The 19216-nt window shown below is 38.7% G+C and overlaps 2 protein-coding genes across 2 annotated transcripts in view; both read left to right on the top strand.

Moving 5' to 3' along the window:
* The first annotated feature begins 3099 nt into the window (after positions 1-3099).
* Positions 3100-4387, top strand: LOC125233885 (ribose-phosphate pyrophosphokinase 2-like). The gene is made up of 2 exons (XM_048140038.1): positions 3100-4202; positions 4252-4387. The coding sequence occupies exon 1, from the start codon at positions 3147-3149 to the stop codon at positions 4176-4178; it is 1032 nt and encodes a 343-aa protein (XP_047995995.1). The 5' UTR covers positions 3100-3146; the 3' UTR covers positions 4179-4202; positions 4252-4387.
* Positions 4388-7123: 2736 nt separating this feature from the next.
* The window catches only part of LOC125233876 (glutathione S-transferase 1-like), a 19148-nt gene continuing 7055 nt past the window's right edge, over positions 7124-19216 (top strand). The window contains exon 1 of the mRNA XM_048140027.1: positions 7124-7223. The gene's annotated coding sequence lies outside the window, so the exon portion shown is untranslated. The remainder of the gene's footprint in view (positions 7224-19216) is intronic.

Here is a 19216-nt window from a genome sequence, read left to right as displayed (position 1 = left end):
GTAATAAAACTTCTATATTTTTTCTACATTCTTGCGTAATACTTGCAACAGTTTTGCGCTTATTAAGTGGATCGGAAGTCTCTTGTTTCTGACTGTAGGCATCATGCACGAGCGTGTTATGTCGTTCATGACACGTGCGGCATCGACTCGTTGAAAAACATTCCTTATCGTAATGATTATAAAGGCAATTTTTGCATAGATTCAATCTTGCAATAGTGCTTCGTTTGCTTTCTGGTCTTGCACTTTGAAATGTTTCGCAATTAAATATGCCATGATTTTTATTACAAACCGGGCAATGTTTTCTTTGATAATAACTTGATTTAACATCATTTGATTTATTTTGCGATAATGATGAATCTTTTATGCCCATAAATGATTTGTAATAAGGTTTTCTTGGTGCTTCTGATTGATGAGATGTTTTTGGTGTGTCCAACTTGCGGCGGCTCGCTTCATATGATGTAAATTTCATTTCTAGAAAATCTAGGAAGTCCTTTAAGGTCGGCAAGTCACGTGGGTTCTTCAATGATTCGACGTACTCCGTATGACTTTCCGGGTCCAATTTTTGTGATAGAATATGGACGATAAGGGGATCCCATGACACGATGTCCACGCCTAGGTTCCTGATGGCGTTTAGGCACTCGTTGGTGGTGTCATGTAGGCGCTTGATTTGTTGATATGATTGTTGTTGCATTGTTGATAGCGAAAGCAGGTTGTTGAGGTGTGCGGTGAAAATTAGTTTCGTGTTGTTGTACCTGTGATTTAGGATATCCCAACAGGTTTCATAGTTTTCTGAGCTGATGTTCAGATGTTGAATGAGTTTTTCAGCTTCACCTTTAACCTTATTTTTCAAAAATTGCATCTTCTGTGCATTAGACATCGAGCGGTTATGATGTATGGCTTCATTAAATAAATCCTTGAATGAAACCCATTGTTGATAGTTTCCACTAAAGGGTGGGATGTCCATGACGGGGGTTGATTTTTCACGGTGGACCATGGACCATATTTTGGAATTGATAGATTTTTTCATATCTTGGAATTTCTTCTCATATTTGCAAAACGTTTGATTATAAGTTTCGTCGTTTTCGAAAAGTTCACTGTCGATGTCCCAGTGAAGAGTGTCAATAGTTGTCCAACGTGACTGTACTGATTTAAGTAAATCTTCCAATTCCCACTTTTCATTTACTGTGGAGAGGTCGATGTAATGTAGAGTACGTGCGAAGACCTTGAAGTTGCTCTGTTGCTTTCTCATCTTTTCTGACAACTTGGCAGCATCGACGCTTGGTTTTTCGGTGATATTGAAAATAGGTGCAATTGCGAAAGCAGAATTGATTGTAGCCTGGGTGGCCGACCTTTCTTGATCTACAGATTGATGGGTAGGGACGGCGCGGCTTTGAAGATCCGATGGCCCAGGTTGCTTTTCTTCATTTTTGGTTCTTTCTTCAGCCCAGTTGGGCATCTCTGACGAAGGGAGTGGTGAACGTTCTGTTGGTTTTGGTGAGATTGGTCTCGGTCTCGGTGATAAGGCAGCCTTTTGAACTGTATCCAAATGATCAAGCAATACAGACCGAGCTGATTCGTAGAAGGATTTGGTTTTGATGTATGTTTTTTCGGCAAAAGAAGTGCAGTCCTCGTTCTGGAATTCTAATAACCTTGCATGATTGCTTTGAAACTCCTGCCAGAACCCGTCAAGGCCGGCCAACTTGTTATTGATGTTAGACATAGTCCGGCGGCTTGGACCATCTTTCTTGTAGTTCTCAAATAGCCTGTTCATATTGGCCATGAGCTGATTTTGATCACTGCAAATCGCTTCCATTTCCTTGTCTAAACTCATCTTGATTTATTGATATGTAGTAGAGTAGACTGATAATTTGATAGTGAGTATTAATCAAAATATTTGACAATACTGTGGCCACTGATGTATGATATTGATATTGATTCCCTTGGTTAACTGATTAAAAATTGATGATAATTTGATAATAGCTGCAGCACTATAATGATGATTTTACAAGTTCGAGATTCCTCTTACTTGAATTGATAGTAGACGTCTTCTGTTGATCTTGATATCTTCGATGATGAACTGATTTTTCTATGACAATGAATATAGTCAGGCTTTGATGATTCTCTACGCCTGTTTCATCCGCACGGTGAGACCCGCTTGTGGGAGGCCGATTGGACGAAATCACTGTCACAGTCACTGATGGCTTCGAAGGACCATTAAGATGTACGAGCCGTACACCTTAGATGATATGATTCTTGATGGTTGATTGTAGTCTTGATAGAAACACTGATTTTGATACACTTATAAATTTATTGATAACCAAGGTATATTGAGTACTAGCTAGGAGCACGTATAAACGTAAACTAATGTATAAATCGATGTATGGCGTAATCGCAAATACAGCAATTAAAATAAAGTCATAATTATATTAATTTTAATGCTGACGCGAGAAATGTGCGATGCTTGCATTGTACATTTCTAAAAACCCCTTACTCGATGGGATACGACGTTTCATGACAGAGTGACCACCTTACTGCTCCGTCATCAGATCAGCTCCATGATACCATAATATTGCATTGTCACGTGATTTACATATGTGTGCAAAATTTCAGCTCAATCGGAAACCGGGAAGTGGGTCAAATTTAGCTTCTACGTTTTGACGCACACTTACTAACAAGGCAAGTTGAATAAAAGCTTGTAAAACTAAAATATAATAAATAAATAAATATTATAGGACATTCTTACACAGATCGACTGAGTCCCATGGTAAGCTCAAGAAGGCTTGTGTTGCAGGTACTCAGACAAAGATATATTTATTATACAAATACTTATATACATAGAGAACATAGAATTCAAATATTATTTGAGGTTCAAATATAAAAATCGTTTGTTTAGCTTAACATCGTTTACCGCTCAGACAATAAACTGCTGATGAAATGATAAGCCTAATAAATAATAGGTACGCTTGAGGCAAGACGAGCGTATTTGCGACTCTGTTTACAGCCGATAACAGTGAATAAAGTTCCATTGCGGGGGATCGATAGAGGCGACCTGCTCGTGAACTCCGATAAATCAGTTGAGCAAACAACTATCATTCCATATCTAAGAGTCACCCAGTTGAGAGCTCGCAGTTGTGCAGAGGTCACTCATGAAACCAGACGAAACCCAAGTGAAAGAGGACGATTCGTATCCACGGCAGTTTATCAACCCAAGTCCAAGAATGCCAAACATTAAAGTGTTTACCGGGACCTCGCACCCAGACCTAGCTAAGAAAATCGTCGGTAGACTAGGAATCGACTTGGGAAAAGCTACGACGAAAACGTTCAGCAACAAAGAAACTAGCGTCGAGATTGGAGTGTCTGTCAGAGGCGAAGATGTATATATCGTCCAAAGTGGATGTGGTGACATCAACGATAACCTCATGGAGCTCTTTATCATGATCAACGCCTGCAAGATTGCGTCAGCGTCTAGAGTAACAGCAGTTATACCGTGTTTCCCTTATTCGAGGCAAGACAAAAAAGAAAAGAGTCGCGCCCCTATCGCAGCCAAACTTCTCGCTAATTTAATATCTGTGGCGGGAGCCGATCACGTTATCACCATCGACTTGCACGCGTCACAAATCCAAGGGTTCTTCAATATACCAGTAGATAATCTGTATGCGGAGCCTGCGGTTACCAAATGGATTCAGGAGAACATTCCAGAATGGAAGAGCAGTGTGATGGTGTCCCCGGACGCTGGGGGAGTAAAGAGGATGACCGCCATCGCTGACAGACTGGACATAGACTTCGCGATTATCCATAAAGAGCGACAACGAACGGTGGAGACGGATGAGTCCACCGTCCTAGTCGGAGACGTGAGAAACAGGACGGCCATCATGGTCGACGACTTGGCGGACACTTGCGACACTATCGTTAAAGGAGCGCAGAAATTGCGCGAAGCTGGTGCCAATAAAGTGTACGCTATTGTGACACACGGAGTTCTAGCAGGGAATGCTATTGACAAGATAAATAATTCTTGTTTAGAAGCTTTTGTCATCACAAACACGATTCCTCAGGATAAGCTTGTGAAGATTTGCCCCAAGCTGCAAATTATAGACATTTCAATGATGCTGGCAGAGGCTATTCGAAGGACTCATTACGCGGAATCTGTTTCGTATTTATTCACAAACGCGCCTTACTAAAATTCTAAGGGTTTGATTAAATGAGGAGGCACACTGCAAAGTTAGGACAGATGTCACTGTAACGGTAGTAGGTACGAAGTAAAGCATCTTATCCAGCCAGATTAATCTTCGAAAAAATGTATGCGAATTTACAGTTTGCCTCTTTATAATATTTGTATAAAATTGTATGTAAAAATTAACTTAAGTATCAATAAAAATTATCAGATGAATGTGTTAAAATTTCAACCAATATATGTTATTAAATACATAATCCTGGTACCTACTTTATTCTTGCGTAGATACTTAACCCCGAGTTTTGTCGACCTTCCCTCAGTTAATTCCCGAATAATAATGGCATTAGATAATCGATCGATCAAAAGGCTCCAAAATATCTCACAATGAAAGCCGCAGGGAAATGGAACAATTTCCAGGTTGATGGATTCTTGCGGTGGCTGTCAAATACACGAGAACTGACCCATCTCGGGTTGAGGACCCTTTGAAAAGCGTAATTAAAATCTGCAAATATCTCCGTGGTACGTAAAATATTCGATGGTATTGTGTGAAGGTTGACATTTTTGAGATATTAATACAATTAAATAGACGAGGCTCCAAGGCGATGTTCGTTTGCAAAAATAGCGCACCTCATTCTGACTTCTGATATATATTGTATAGATCCCAGACATCCTATAAGGTACAGCGGCGCAAATCTCGACTGGGGGGCAAATGTAACTGGTTAATTTTTTCCAAGTTTTACAATTCTTTGGATTATTAAATAGTGTCCACCGGTTATATACCTATATGTTAGGCATGTTCAGTGGATACATGTAGAACTGAACATCATAGTGTAATTATGGAAAAAATGGATCAGTTACAATTGCCCCCCAGTCGAGATTTGCCCCGCTGTACCTTAAACGGATGTTACTGGTAAGTTTAGTGGTCCCCTTCCCTGTGGGGTATCAAATGAAAGGGCTTATTGAGTAGTTCACGAAAGATTAGTTTAGGTACTATAACATTTCTTATCTCTAAGATTTTTTTAGAAAATTGCTCTTTTTCTTGAAAAATGCTCCATTTTCCAGTTACAAATCGAACGAAAACATACAAATCGACCACGTGACACGACCCTGTGGCCTGAGTTCTCTTTGACTACTGGCCGTGGCAGTCGCTGCCTGGGTCGCGGCCGCTGCTATCCGAAAGCTTAAATGCATGGCAGCGCCGCACAGCAGCGAGAATGGGCCGCGGCAGCTGGTCGCCTCTGCCGGGTCGCGACTGCTGGGATCCGAACGTTACCTTAAGCTGGACTGGACACGCACATTGCCTTGTATTGTAGAATTGTATTCTATAGACAATTTTACTTTTGCGCCTTTAGTGCGAGAAATGGTTCATTTCTTGTCAGGTCGAAACTTCGGAGGGCCAACTGTACTGAAAAACGTCGTACTTATACACGTGCGAAAAGGAAATACGAGCGTGCGAGTTACGACTCGTCTCAATATTTTTTTTTTATTGTTTCGAACTTCCTCCTTTTCGCACTTGTATCGTAATCGATCCGGAAATAATGGGTTGGCACAAAAGTAATGAGACACTTGGTTTACGTTTTATATTTTTTATTATTATTACAATACAAAAAGCTTAGTCGATGATGTAATCACCATTAGCATCTATGACTTCTTGCCAACGATCCGGCAAAGTTTGGATGCCTTTCGCCCAGAACTCTGATGGCTGTGCCTCGAAAAAGTTGTTCAACTCCACCTGTACATCATGGAAATCATTGAATTGTTTACCCCGCAAATGTCGTTTCAGGGCTCTAAACAAATGAAAGTTTGATGGTGCGAGGTCTGGAGAATAAGGTGGGTGGATGGAGAATAATGTATCGTCTCACAGCCCAAGTTCTGCAGCTGTTGGCGAACGGTAGATGCGACATGAGGTCGAGCGTTATCATGTAGTAAAATTACAGTAGCTCGTCTTCGTCGTTTTTTCTTGATAGCAGAAGATTATTCGGTGAGCTGTGTTGAATATTTGTTAGCGTTTACAGTTTCATTGTGTAATAGTTCATGAAACAGCATGCCTTGCGAGTCCCAGAAACAACAAAGCAAAACTTTTAAGCGGTTCTTTTGACTCAGCTTCGGTTGAATTGGTGGCATTTCTTCTCGAGGCAGCCAAAAAGCACGACGTGTATCGTTCTCATAATAAATCCATGATTCATCTCCCGTAACCAGATCAGTCAAAAACTCTTTACGTCGGGGTCGCAGCAAAAGTGATTGACAGGCGACACGGACTGCACGACTGGCGTCGGTCAGGATGTGCGGTACCCATCGAGCCAAAACTTTTCGATACCCAAGCTCATGCAGATGGTATTCCACAGCGTGGTGACTGCAGTTAAGTGCTTCCGCTAATTCACGAGTAGTAGCATCAGGATTCGACTGTAGGTCGCGGCGTAAATCGTCATCATTGAATGCAGGTGGTCGCTCTGAGCGTGACTGACTTTCAAGGCTCCTGTCTCCTGATTTAAAACGGTCAAACCATCTGGACACCGTGGCATGGCTTGTACTTCCAGCGCCCAATGCAGTGTTGATATTGTCAGCCGCAGCCGCGCACTGTGGCCTAACAAGTACTCGTATAAGTGTTCGAACTTGTCGCTCGTCCATTTTATTTCAATCTAACTAAACCAATCACGAGGGCGGCTTTATATACCCTCACATTAGAAGTACCTAGAATGTTCTACAACATACTAGAATATTATCGAAAACAATTAACTTAAGAAAGGAAATGTATAGAGTTTTGTAGAGTGTGTCATTACTTTTGTGCCAACCCAATACATAATAGGACCGAACGTGCAGTTGCTATAAACAAATCTAAATTTTGCATGCAAAATAGTATACAAAGCGACAAAGCAAAATTCCGCAGGCTGAAAGCGCCGCGGCATAAGCAAAGTGCAATATCAGATAAACGGAAAACGATGGATAAGCAGAGTGTCAGGCGCTTCGAACGTATTCTGTTATCTCATTTTATTTATAGGTTATGTTGTGGAAAGTTATGTTTAGTAAGATTGTGATGACAAGGCAGACCAATGTAAGTAAAATGTATTTAATTTTTTTATTGTATACACCTTAAACATACATGTATTTAGTGTTATACACAGTAAGTATTTAATAAAAATAGAGGAACACGAAAACAATATGTAAAAACAACTTCTTGTTGTCGTGTTTACGATTATTTTTCTTTTCGTTTATGGTTTCTAGTGTGTTGTTAAGTAATGTGTTCCGAATAATATTACATTAATATAATATGTCGCTTTCATCGAGATTGATCGGTCGATTGATGGATTTAACATGTTAGGTACAGTCAGCAACCAATCTCTGAATACAAAGTGCCAATAATATGTATACATATCCTAATGTACAGGCAATAAAGTTCTGTATAAGTATATATTTTTGGCACTTGGGATGTATTCATAGCTTTGTTGCTGACTGTATTGTACGAGTGGGTACAATGGTACATAATAAAAAGGCAATTTATTATTTTAGGTATAAATAAACGATGTTTACGATTGGTAAAATATTAGCAAAGCGTCGAGCTCAAACCTTGATCTTTGTGCGAATTCGTATTCATCGTTCTATAAATGTTTATTTAGCGAAATACCTAATCAGAAAAGTTCGGAATCAATACGTCAAAGAACAATTATACATATTAAACATATTATATTATTATTATTCTGGTACCTTTATTTCATACAAAATAGATACTCTTATAAAGAAGCCGAGCAATAATAAAGAAGTTAATATCAGTACAGCCGAAGTCTGTCTAGAATTTTAATTAGCTGCAGCGGTTCGGTATATAGTAGAGGAGTGGAATGAGAATTTGTATGGGGGGGGTCATAATAATTCCCACAGAACCGAAGTTTGGTTTTTTTAGTTCTTTGTGTGTGTCTTTTTGACATACTAAAAATATAGTAAAATATATTTATGCAAAATGCGTTTTTTCGACCGCCAAAAGTTGTATGAAAAATTACTATGGAAAAAAAATCCTAAAATTTAAAAATCGTCTCTGGTATCAACTTATGGGGAATTAGGCGGCAAATTTTTTTATAGCGTTGATGTTTAGCAAAAATATAAATATTTTTCACTATTTTGGTAAAATAAAAAATGATAAAAATCATAAATTTGATGAAAGGAAGTAATTAAAACATAAATTTCAGCAATGTAATTTTTTCATATGTCCCACACCATGGTAAATACGGGTACGATCCGCCTGGTGATTAACAGTTACGGTAGCCTATGACGCCTGCCAATCTAGAGCCTCCACATGCGCGTTGCTGGCCCTTTAGGGTACCTTTCCACTAGAGATGCGCAACGTGATAGTGTTTGATATCCACCAATCATGTTCACTGTTCACAAAGCGTAGCGCTAGTAGGAACGGGTTCGACTAAGCTGATTGTGGATATCAGAAGCATCCATAACACATCTCTGGTGGAAAGGCACCCTTAACAGTCCTCAGCTAGCTCGCAGGATAACGCGCGTCCGCGGGAGAAAAATCCTCCTAAGCCTACATCGAAAACAGATGCCTTAATCTCGCTGTCCAAGGCTCTAAGTCACGCGGCCCCGGTAGCCCAAAGAAGCGCTGGCTGGACGTCGTGGGAGCGGACATACAAGAGAACAATCTCACGTCTAAGTATGCTGAAGACCGGGCAAAGTGGAGAAGACTGAGTAGGAAAGCGGACCCTGGCGCTAGGCCGGAAAAACGCTAGGTTGAAGAAGAAGAAGCCGCAGTGTGCGACCATATACGGGTCCAGGGTGTGTGGGTGCGCAGATTTATGACTAGAAAAACCGATGATTATTAGGTTTTGGTTTTCTCTCGTGTTCGATATAATGCTTTATCGACAGTTTTTTTATAGGATGCGACAATTTATATACTTTTATTGAACCCCACCAAAATACAAGTTCATGGTAAATACGGTTACCCAATAGGAGGATTTTTCTCCCGCGGACGCGCGTTATCCTGCGAGCTAGCTGAGGACTGTTAAGGGTGCCTTTCCACCAGAGATGTGTTATGGATGCTTCTGATATCCACAATCAGCTTAGTCGAACCCGTTCCTACTAGCGCTACGCTTTGTGAACAGTGAACATGATTGGTGGATATCAAACACTATCACGTTGCGCATCTCTAGTGGAAAGGTACCCTAAAGGGCCAGCAACGCGCATGTGGAGGTTCTAGATTGGCAGGCGTCATAGGCTACCGTAACTGCTAATCACCAGGCGGATCGTACCCGTATTTACCATGGTGTGGGACATATGAAAAAAATTACATTGCTGAAATTTATGTTTTAATTACTTCCTTTCATCAAATTTATGATTTTTATCATTTTTTATTTTACCAAAATAGTGAAAAATATTTATATTTTTGCTAAACATCAACGCTATAAAAAAATTTGCCGCCTAATTCCCCATAAGTTGATACCAGAGACGATTTTTAAATTTTAGGATTTTTTTCCATAGTAATTTTTCATACAACTTTTGGCGGTCGAAAAACGCATTTTGCATAAATATATTTTACTATATTTTTAGTATGTCAAAAACACACACAAAGACACAAACTTCGGTTCTGTGGTAATTATTATGACAAGGCTATATCTCCTCTACTAATACGTAATTAGAATAGAAGTATGCACTTCAATAACGATTTAATATTATGTATTAAAACAGTAGGTAGAGGAGTTAAGGGGATAAGCAAACTTATAATTAGAAAACTGGAAAAAGTTCTGTAGACTCCGTTAATAATATTAATTATTTTAATTAACAATATATTTGACCCCACTGAAGGACAACTAAAAATATTTCTCGCCATTAAGTAGGTTTACGCCAATTTATCTGAAATACTATCGTCACGCAACAGACATCTATGGAACTTCCCATACAATAAAATTTAACGAACGCTTTAACGGTGCCACTGGTGCCAGACGGTTAAACGAACAAACTAAAACGTAGTATGTTACTGGCATGTGAATAATGAGAACATCTACGGCAGGTATATAATATATCTAGTGTAGGTCTCTATTGTTTCCAATATAGTTGTAAATCAGAATGTATTGTTTGGGCGTTTTCAGTAATTGGGACCCACAATTAACGACAGTTGCTAACAAAAACAACTGTCTGTAATAATTAAGCATGAAATTTCAAATGAGCTATGATCTACATTCAGAACGTGGAAAAAGTTGATTTTTAGACAGATTCCTCCAGGACCACCAAGTTGAATTCCTAAAATGTTGAAATCCCGAAATGTTGACTTTCCCGGAATGTTGATTTTTTTCAGTTTCGCAAGTTTAAGAGTTCAAGTTTCATCTGTCTAAAAATCAACCAAGCATCGATTAAGCATAAATGCTTAATTGTCATTACAAAACTGACAGCAACTTAACTTTTTGGTAACAACTAAGTGCGTTTTCACATTATGCGATCCGATATCAGACGTCGGAAGAATTTCAAAGGCAAAAATCAAAGATCGATCCGATATCGGATGTAGAACTGATATCCCATACATTTAAGCCGCCTGGGCTTAAATGTATGGGATATCAGTTCTACATCCGATATCGGATCGGATAATGCGAAAACGCACTAACGCTAATTATGGGTACCAATTTTAGAAATTGCCCGTTTATGTTTGTCCGCGTTTTCGTAAGTCATAAATTGATTTTTATTAGAAACGCGTAACTTTTCTGGATTGCCATAAAACAAATATTTTTTCCCCTCACTAGCTCGGAAACACGTGTTTTGGGTAAAGTAATTTGACCTTGAATAAAGTCAAATTAACTGCTTTAAAATGGATAAAAGTAGGTGAATCTAGTAATAAAGATGATTTACCAGCTGTGGAACTACTGGAAGCAGTGATAAACGCATATTTTGCGTAGTAATTTCCTCGCTACAGTGAGGGGAAAAGTTTTGTGTTACACTCGGGTGCAAATGTATTTCACTTCTCGTGTGTTAAAAAACTCGCAAGTTCAGGATTCTATTCTCGAACCACTCGCTTCGCTCGTGGTTCAACTATAGAATCCTTTCACTTGCTCGTTTTTCAATTCTACACTCGGCGTTAAAATACAACTTTGCCCCCTTGTATAACAAATAACTATTTTTACCCAGCACCACTCGTTTCGTATTTCTTCTTTTCCGCGCTTGTGTCGTAATGTATTATTAGATTTTGAAAGTTAGAAATTTATTTAACTTGTGTAGCGAACTAACGGCACGAGCGATACTAATTAAATTTCTCTCGTAGATCCTGTACCTATCAGGGGTATGTTTAGATTCTATAGCTAGGTCAATATGGTTTAATAGTTATTTGTTATACAAGGGGGCAAAGTTGTATTTTAACGCCGAGTGTGGAATTGAAAAACTAGCAAGTGAAAGGAGTCTATAGTTGAACCACGAGCGAAGCGAGTGGTTCGAGAATAGAATCCTGAACTTGCGAGTTTTTTAACACACGAGAAGTAAAATACACTTGCACCCGAGTGTAACACAAAACTTTTCCCCACACTATAGCGAGGAAACTACAACGCAAAAAATGCGTTTATCACTGCTTCCAGTAGTTCCACAGGTGGTAAATCATCTTTATTACTTGATTCACCTACTTATATCAATTTTAAAGCAGTTAATTTGACTTTATTCAAGGTCAAATTACTTTACCCACTAGTGGATAAAATGCGTTTTTACCCGCTGGTATTAAAGGACAAAACACGTGTTTCCGAGCTAGTGAGGGGAAAACAACTTTGCAACAAGTATGGGGGCGTCCATTAATCGCGTCATACGTTTTTGGCTTATTTTAGACCCCCCCCCCCTCCCCCATGGTGATCTTTGGTGATATTTTCAGGACCCCCTCCCCCCCCTGGCCAATATGACGTGTAATTTTTTGGCAACTTAAGTAGACTTTTTTCCAAACCACGAATCAACCAAATCTTGGCGTGAAATTCAAATTTTCTATGAGAATTATACCTTCGCCCCCTCATTTTTAAGGTTCCGTACCTCAAAAAGGAAACCACTGAACCGAAACTACTGAACCGATTAACTTGTTTGGCACACATATGTAAACTTGTGACGCAAAGATGGGCATGTAATTTAAATAAAATAAAAAAAAACAACTATAGGGGCCACTTTTGGGGGGTAAAAGTGAAAATTAGAAATCAAAGTTTTTTGAAATAGTTTTTTAGCGTGTTACATATCAAATGAAAGCCCCACTTTTTTTTTATTTGGATTTTTTAATGTTTTTCCACTCAGAATCGAGAGCTCTTTCAATCCTAATAGGAGTAAAAAAGTGTCCCAAGGTTTTTCCCTATTCCGTTACCATTTTTTCATACATTTTGTATGGCGGTAACGGAATGGAAGGTCAAAAAAAAATATGGAAATCTTGGTACATTTTTTTCTCCTATCACGATCAAAAGACCTCACGATTCTGAATATGAATCGCGTAAAAAATACCCATGTTACAAAAAAAGTGGGGTGGACAGGACAACTTTGAAAAAAATGGCCCTTATACGTATTTCAAAAACTCCGAAATTAATTATCGCAAAATTTTCAAAAAAATACCCGAGATAGCCTGTAATGTATAGATTACAAGAAAACCTATTAGAAATATATAGTCAAGCCTAAATTGGACTTAGAAAAAACTCAAATTACGAATTTTACTCACTGGGGCTGCAAGGAGTTACCAAATCTTTTGAAAGTGTTGAGTGCGTTTGAATATTACATGTACATTCATTTTTGTTTCGTCTTTTTAGGGTTCCGTAGTCAACTAGGAACCCTTATAGTTTCGCCATGTCTGTCTGTCCGGCCGTCCGTCCGTCCGCGGATAATCTCAGTGACCGTTAGCACTAGAAAGCGGAAATTTGGTACCAATATGTATATCAATCACGCCAACAAAGTGGTAAAATAAAAAGTGGAAAAAAATGTTTTGTTAGGGTACCCCCCCCCTACATGGAGACTGATTGTTTTTTCATTCCAACCCCAACGTGTGATATATTGTTGGATAGGTATTTAAAAATGAATAAGGGTTTACTAAAATCGTTTTTTGATAATATTAATATTTTCGGAAATAATCGCTCCTAAAGGAAAAAAGTGCCCCCCCCCCCCCCTCTAACTTTTGAACCCTATGTTTAAAAAATATGAAAAAATCACAAAAGTACAGTACTATATAAAGACTTTCTAAGAAAATTGTTTAGAACTTGATAGATTAAGTAGTTTTTGAGAAAAATACGGAAAACTACGGAACCCTACACTGAGCGTGGCCCGACACGCTCTTGGCCGGTTTTTTATAAATTGTTCAAAATATCGATTATTTTATTTTCAAAAATGACTTAGCGCCTCCAGAAGGCGCTTAAGCTCTTCTTGTGATGTAAGGAACCCTTGCAACACGAATCCAACTCACACTTGGCCGGTTTTTAAGTGTTATGGCTCGTCTATGAATTATGATTCCGCCAACGTCAAGGTTTAGGAAGGCACGCGTTTTTTTGAAGACAGTTGGCCGGTGAGCTCTACATTTGTCAAATTTGCCGCCTTTTTTCAGTGCCATGATTAGGTTGACCGTCTATAACCGACTGTCCGTGTACACGTGATGAGGGCAAACTAAAAAAATCTTTGAGAATAAAAAATAACCAACTGCACACAGCTTTTTTTTTCTCACTTGATGGTCTCATCGGAAGATCAGCGCTGGAAGTCACCAGCAACACGCTGAGATGAGGCCATTTCGTGGCACTTCATTCCTTTCTGTTTGTGTTGTAATGTGTAACTAATCTTGACTGTGTTCACGAATAAATTATATTCTATTCAATTCTGTTCTCTTTGCACTGCACAACGCAAGTTCTGACTGTAAAAGTTGATATAAAAATAGCTCAGAAATATGTTTTTTTCTTTACGTTAGTGTAACAAAAAAAATACACGTGATATGTTCCTAACCCCCCACCCCCCATGGTGATATTTGGTGATTTTTTCAAGACCCCCTCCCCCCCCCCCCCCTATCCAGTATGACGCGATTAATGGACGCCCCCTATGGCGTACAAAATTGTACTTACACTAAATCTACGTTGTACAGTCAACAACAAAAGTAGCGGATCAGGTGCATGCCGATGCAGTAACCGAATGGCATTTCTGCGACGCGAAACGAAAACGAAACGCCGCGAAAGGTAGTCTGGCTCTGTTGCGCCATTACGCAGATAAAGATAGATATCTACGAGCGAGTTTTCTTTCAACCCCTTATTTGCCAAGAGTGGCACTGAAGCTTTAGTAGTTTCATGTGTTCTGCCTACCCCTTTATGGGATACAGGCGTGATTCTATGTATCTACGAGCGTTTCGATTCGTGAGCGTTTGTGACATTCGGCTACGTACCCTGATAACGCATACTGTAACGGCTAAACAAAAAGAGATGTAAGTACCTACTTTACATAGAAAAAATCAAAAAAATAATTAAAGTGTAAATACCTATAAGTATATGTAGATATTGTCTTCGGTTACCGCGATAGTTACTCATGAAATAAAACTATGAAAATGGATTATATCGCGTATAATATATATTTAGGAAAGTTATTCAGGATATATTATTTTGGTGCGTTTATTCATCCGCTACTATAGGTGATGACTGTACCTACTCCAAAATAAATATAGTGCCCCGATATTTGGGAAAATGTAAACAAACCAATTAACTTAAGGTCAGTGTGGGGAAGACCGTCTACCCGGAAAGACCGTCTATTGACTATAACTTTTGTGTTTATATATCTACGCCTCTCACACCTCCGGAGGTATAGCAGTTTTTCATCCTTAATCCATTGGTCTTCCATACATATCCCTAGGACGAACACTAGTTAACAATAAACTTGATTCGTGTTTCGAACTCGAACATCGAGTTCAACATGGTTCCGCAAAAAATTAAAATAAAATAGAAGTAGTCGGAATATTTGTATATCATGTATGTAACGTAGTCATTTAATAACCGTTCTTTCTGACTAGTACTATTAATCTACTGAAAACGCGCTCAATTTCTAGTATTATGTTCTGAAATATGTAACTTAGAAATTGTGCCTACTCAGAAAGTCCGGCATAAAAGAGAAAGGCAAGACCGGCATATGATAAACAAGGAGTTGCCAACCTTTTTTAGGTTTCATTGGAAATAAGTCGAGTGTAAACAATATCAATATATAAGTACGTTTTTGGCTTGTGATAGTTGTACCGTTTTTAGGGTTCCGTAGTCAACTAGGAACCCTTATAGTTTCGCCATGTCTGTCTGTCCGTCCGTCCGTCCGTCCGTCCGTCCGTCCGTCCGTCCGTCCGTCCGTCCGTCCGTCCGTCCGTCCGTCCGTCCGTCCGTCCGTCCGTCCGTCCGCGGATAATCTCAGTAACCGTAAGCACTAGAAAGCTGAAATTTGGTACCAATATGTATATCAATCACGCCAACAAAGTGCAAAAATAAAAAATAGAAAAAAATGTTTTATTAGGGTACCCCCCTACATATAAAGTGGGAGCTGATTTTTTTTTCATTCCAACCCCAACGTGTGATATATTGTTGGATAGGTATTTAAAAATGAATAAGGGTTTACTAAGATCGTTTTTTGATAATATTAATATTTTCGGAAATAATCGCTCCTAAAGGAAAAAAAGTGCGTCCCCCCTCTAACTTTTGAACCATACGTTTAAAAAATATGAAAAAAATCACAAAAGTAGAACTTTATAAAAACTTTCTAGGAAAATTGTTTTGAACTTGATAGGTTCAGTAGTTTTTGAGAAAAATACGGAAAACTACGGAACCCTACACTGAGCGTGGCCCGACACGCTCTTGGCCGGTTTTTGATTTTAACTTCGAAATACACTATACAGTTTTCATAATGATTCGTATGGTGTTACTAAAATCATTCGAAAGCATAAGTAAAAAAAAAAAAAAATATGTGACATGGTTGTGAAGAATGATAAGAGGTAGAGGGAGAAGTAAGCCTACACTGCATTATTCATCATCATATTTAAGTTGGTAGAATTATCGTAAGTTCTATCCGTTTTTATTATTTTTGTTTAAGTATAATTATGTAGATTGTACAACATGCGACGACAAATATTTCCAAAAAGAGTAGGGTTTCAAATTGGTCATTATTTTTATAATCAGCATTACCCAACAGGGACCGTATGGATACCCTTTAAAACGGTTTTGACCGACTATTTTACGGCTACCCGACCGTTAATTGACATTGCTGACTGTCACTTTGACATAAAAGTGGCCATGGGTGTGGTCAAATAGGTTCTCGGGGGTGCTGATTCCAAAATTAATAACCAATCTGGAATCTGATATTGATGACTGTCACTTGACACCACAGATGTCATATATACCATAGATCAAGCAAACGTATCTACTTAGCGTGTCAAATGAACTCAGTGAAATCCACTGAGTTGTCCGTCTTTACTCGCAGCTTGCAGCTTTCGGGCGTCAATTTTTGTAAGTTGAAGTCAACCAAAATATAAAAAATGCCTCGTTACGTGATATTCAATTGCAACAACACAAAAATTATAACCATCAAGAGCCTGAGACATATTTAAAATTACAGGCAAGAATCAACTTCAGTACAAAATTTGACACGCTCGGCCCCTATACAAATATATGAATTTGTTTCTTCTATCTAAATTAAGTTCTGTGCTTGACACAAAAGTCGTCATGAGTGTCGTCAAATAGGTTTTTGGGGGTGCTGACTTCAAAATTAATGACCAATTTGAAATCTGACATTGCAGACTGTCACTTTGACATAAAAGTTGTCATGGGTCAACGGATTATGGGTCAGTGTGTCATGGGTCAATAATCGTGACTAAATTGGATTCGCATGTGTTCGTTGGAAAAACAGTATTATGCAATATCTGGACTTGAAAAGAAAAGGTTATGAACCCCATCTACGGGACATATGCCGGTCTTGCCTTGTAAATAGAAAAATGCTTATATGTTAAAAATTTCAACGTTATTTTATTAATTATCTAGCACATTCTGCCTTGTTATTACGTAAAATAACAATGATAATGATTTTGGAACCTAGTCTCATATGAAATTACGCGACAACAAGCACTAGACGGTCTTTCCATACTCATCGCGGGAGGACGGTCAACCCGCCGAGCCTTAAAAAATGTGATTTTTATCACTTAAAAGTGCCTTAATTCACCAAAATGTTGTAAAAGCTTTGTAAAATATAATATTTGCTATCCCATAGCACCATGCGCATTACGCCAGACTACATTAATTATAGAGTTTTATCCACTCAAACTTTATTTCAAATAAACTATGCCGGTCTTGCCCACACTGACCTTAGTTACTATGCATATTGAACGCAGCGCTGCGGGGTGTTTTTTGCAGACGTACCTATTTATATATGGTAAAGACTGTACACGATAAAATCCGGCCATGCATGATATGGAATATTTTTTCCCCGAATCCACATTTTGAAGTAATGTTTGTACTTTTTCAGTACAGATGGTCGTTTTTTTACGCACTAGTTCGAGAAGTGGTTCATTATATGCCAGGTCGAAACTTCGGAGGCTCATCTGTACTGAAAAACGTCGTACGATACACGTGCGAAAAACGAAATTCGTAACTCGTGTCGATTTAAAACACTCCCTTCGGTCGTGTTTTAATTTATCGCCACTCGTTTCGAACTTCCTTTTTTACGCACTTGTATCGTAATGTACTATTTCATCACACCCGCACTTTAAATGTGCTATTGCACGCAGCCGGAGCGTGAGTTATAGAAAAATCGTTCTCCCAAGGGAATAATGAAATTTCTTGTACCGTACTTAACTTTAATACATCTATTTACATATTTTTTACATTGCGAGTGTGATGAAAAACATTGTGTGTAACTCGGGGAGTATGAATATTACCATATTACGTAAATAGGTACTATTATCTTCTTAATTGTTTTATATTTATTTTTAGAGTAGATATTACGGAATATAATTGGCTGGAAGCAGAAAAAATAGCTTTAAGTTTGGGCTTGGCATTAAAAAAACGAGAGGATGACCCACACGAAGTTGCCTTTCGAAAATAACCAAAAAAGGGACTCAGATAGAATACTTGTTTAGAGAACCGATCATCCCATTTCTTTCTTTCATCCGAATATTTCAATCCAAATTTTTAACATGGAGAACTGGTGGCCAATTCAGGCTTAGCAAATGCTAAAAATAACAAATGTTACGGTTATGAAATGGTTTTAATATCGCCTCGACTATCGTCTTGGTGACTAACGCGCATTAGGTAAAATTATAATTTTATTTCGTCTGCACTAATAATCAGCGTAGGTTACTGAAGATTTTCAAGGTCTATTCAAAATATTGAAAGGGTTCGAAGGCTTCGAAGCATGTTTCCAAGAATATTATTTTATTGAATTTAAACTTTTGTTAGACATAATATTAATAATATTACATCCTGGTAAAATAGAGTAGAAATAGAACATTTTTTTTATCATAGCAACATTTACTGTTATCATACAAAAGTGACTTAATAGTTGCCACATGCAAAACGGTTTACATACCCCTATAATTTCCCTAATAATTTCTACTGTATTGTTTCGGTTAATTTAGCATTCACCCGACATTTTCTAGAGAGCCTAGGTAGTTTTTGCTTGAAAAAGGAGACCTAAATCACAGTATAATAAAGAGTACTATCGTACAGTATGGCCACTCCCGCTTCCCGCTGAAAGTGCCGCCCACCCCCTCTCGGTTACCTCACAGTTACCGCCTGTTAAAAACGCGAACAGTCGACCTGTCATATCTCACTTATGCAAGCATGGTACGCGGTCACCTACACGAGCTTAGAATGTGTGCTAGGAACGCGCCTCTTTCATATATTAGATCGCCAGTGTCCCAGATGTGCCTAAATACAAAGTGAGTTTTATCCGAAATATAATTTTAAGATTATTTTACTTTACAGCAGTGGTTCCCAAAGTGGTCCATACCGCCCCCCAGTGGGCGCTGAGGAGTTCCAGGGGGGCGGTAGAGGGCTCGAAAACAATTGGGGGGCGTTCGTCCCTCACAAGGGGGCGATCCCATATATGAAGAAAAAACAACTTAAA

Source organism: Leguminivora glycinivorella, chromosome 15, assembly GCF_023078275.1.
Source record: "Leguminivora glycinivorella isolate SPB_JAAS2020 chromosome 15, LegGlyc_1.1, whole genome shotgun sequence".
Classification (NCBI taxonomy): domain Eukaryota; kingdom Metazoa; phylum Arthropoda; class Insecta; order Lepidoptera; family Tortricidae; genus Leguminivora; species Leguminivora glycinivorella.
The sequence above is the reverse complement of the archived record's forward strand: the minus strand, read 5'-3'. Positions and strand labels throughout refer to the sequence as shown.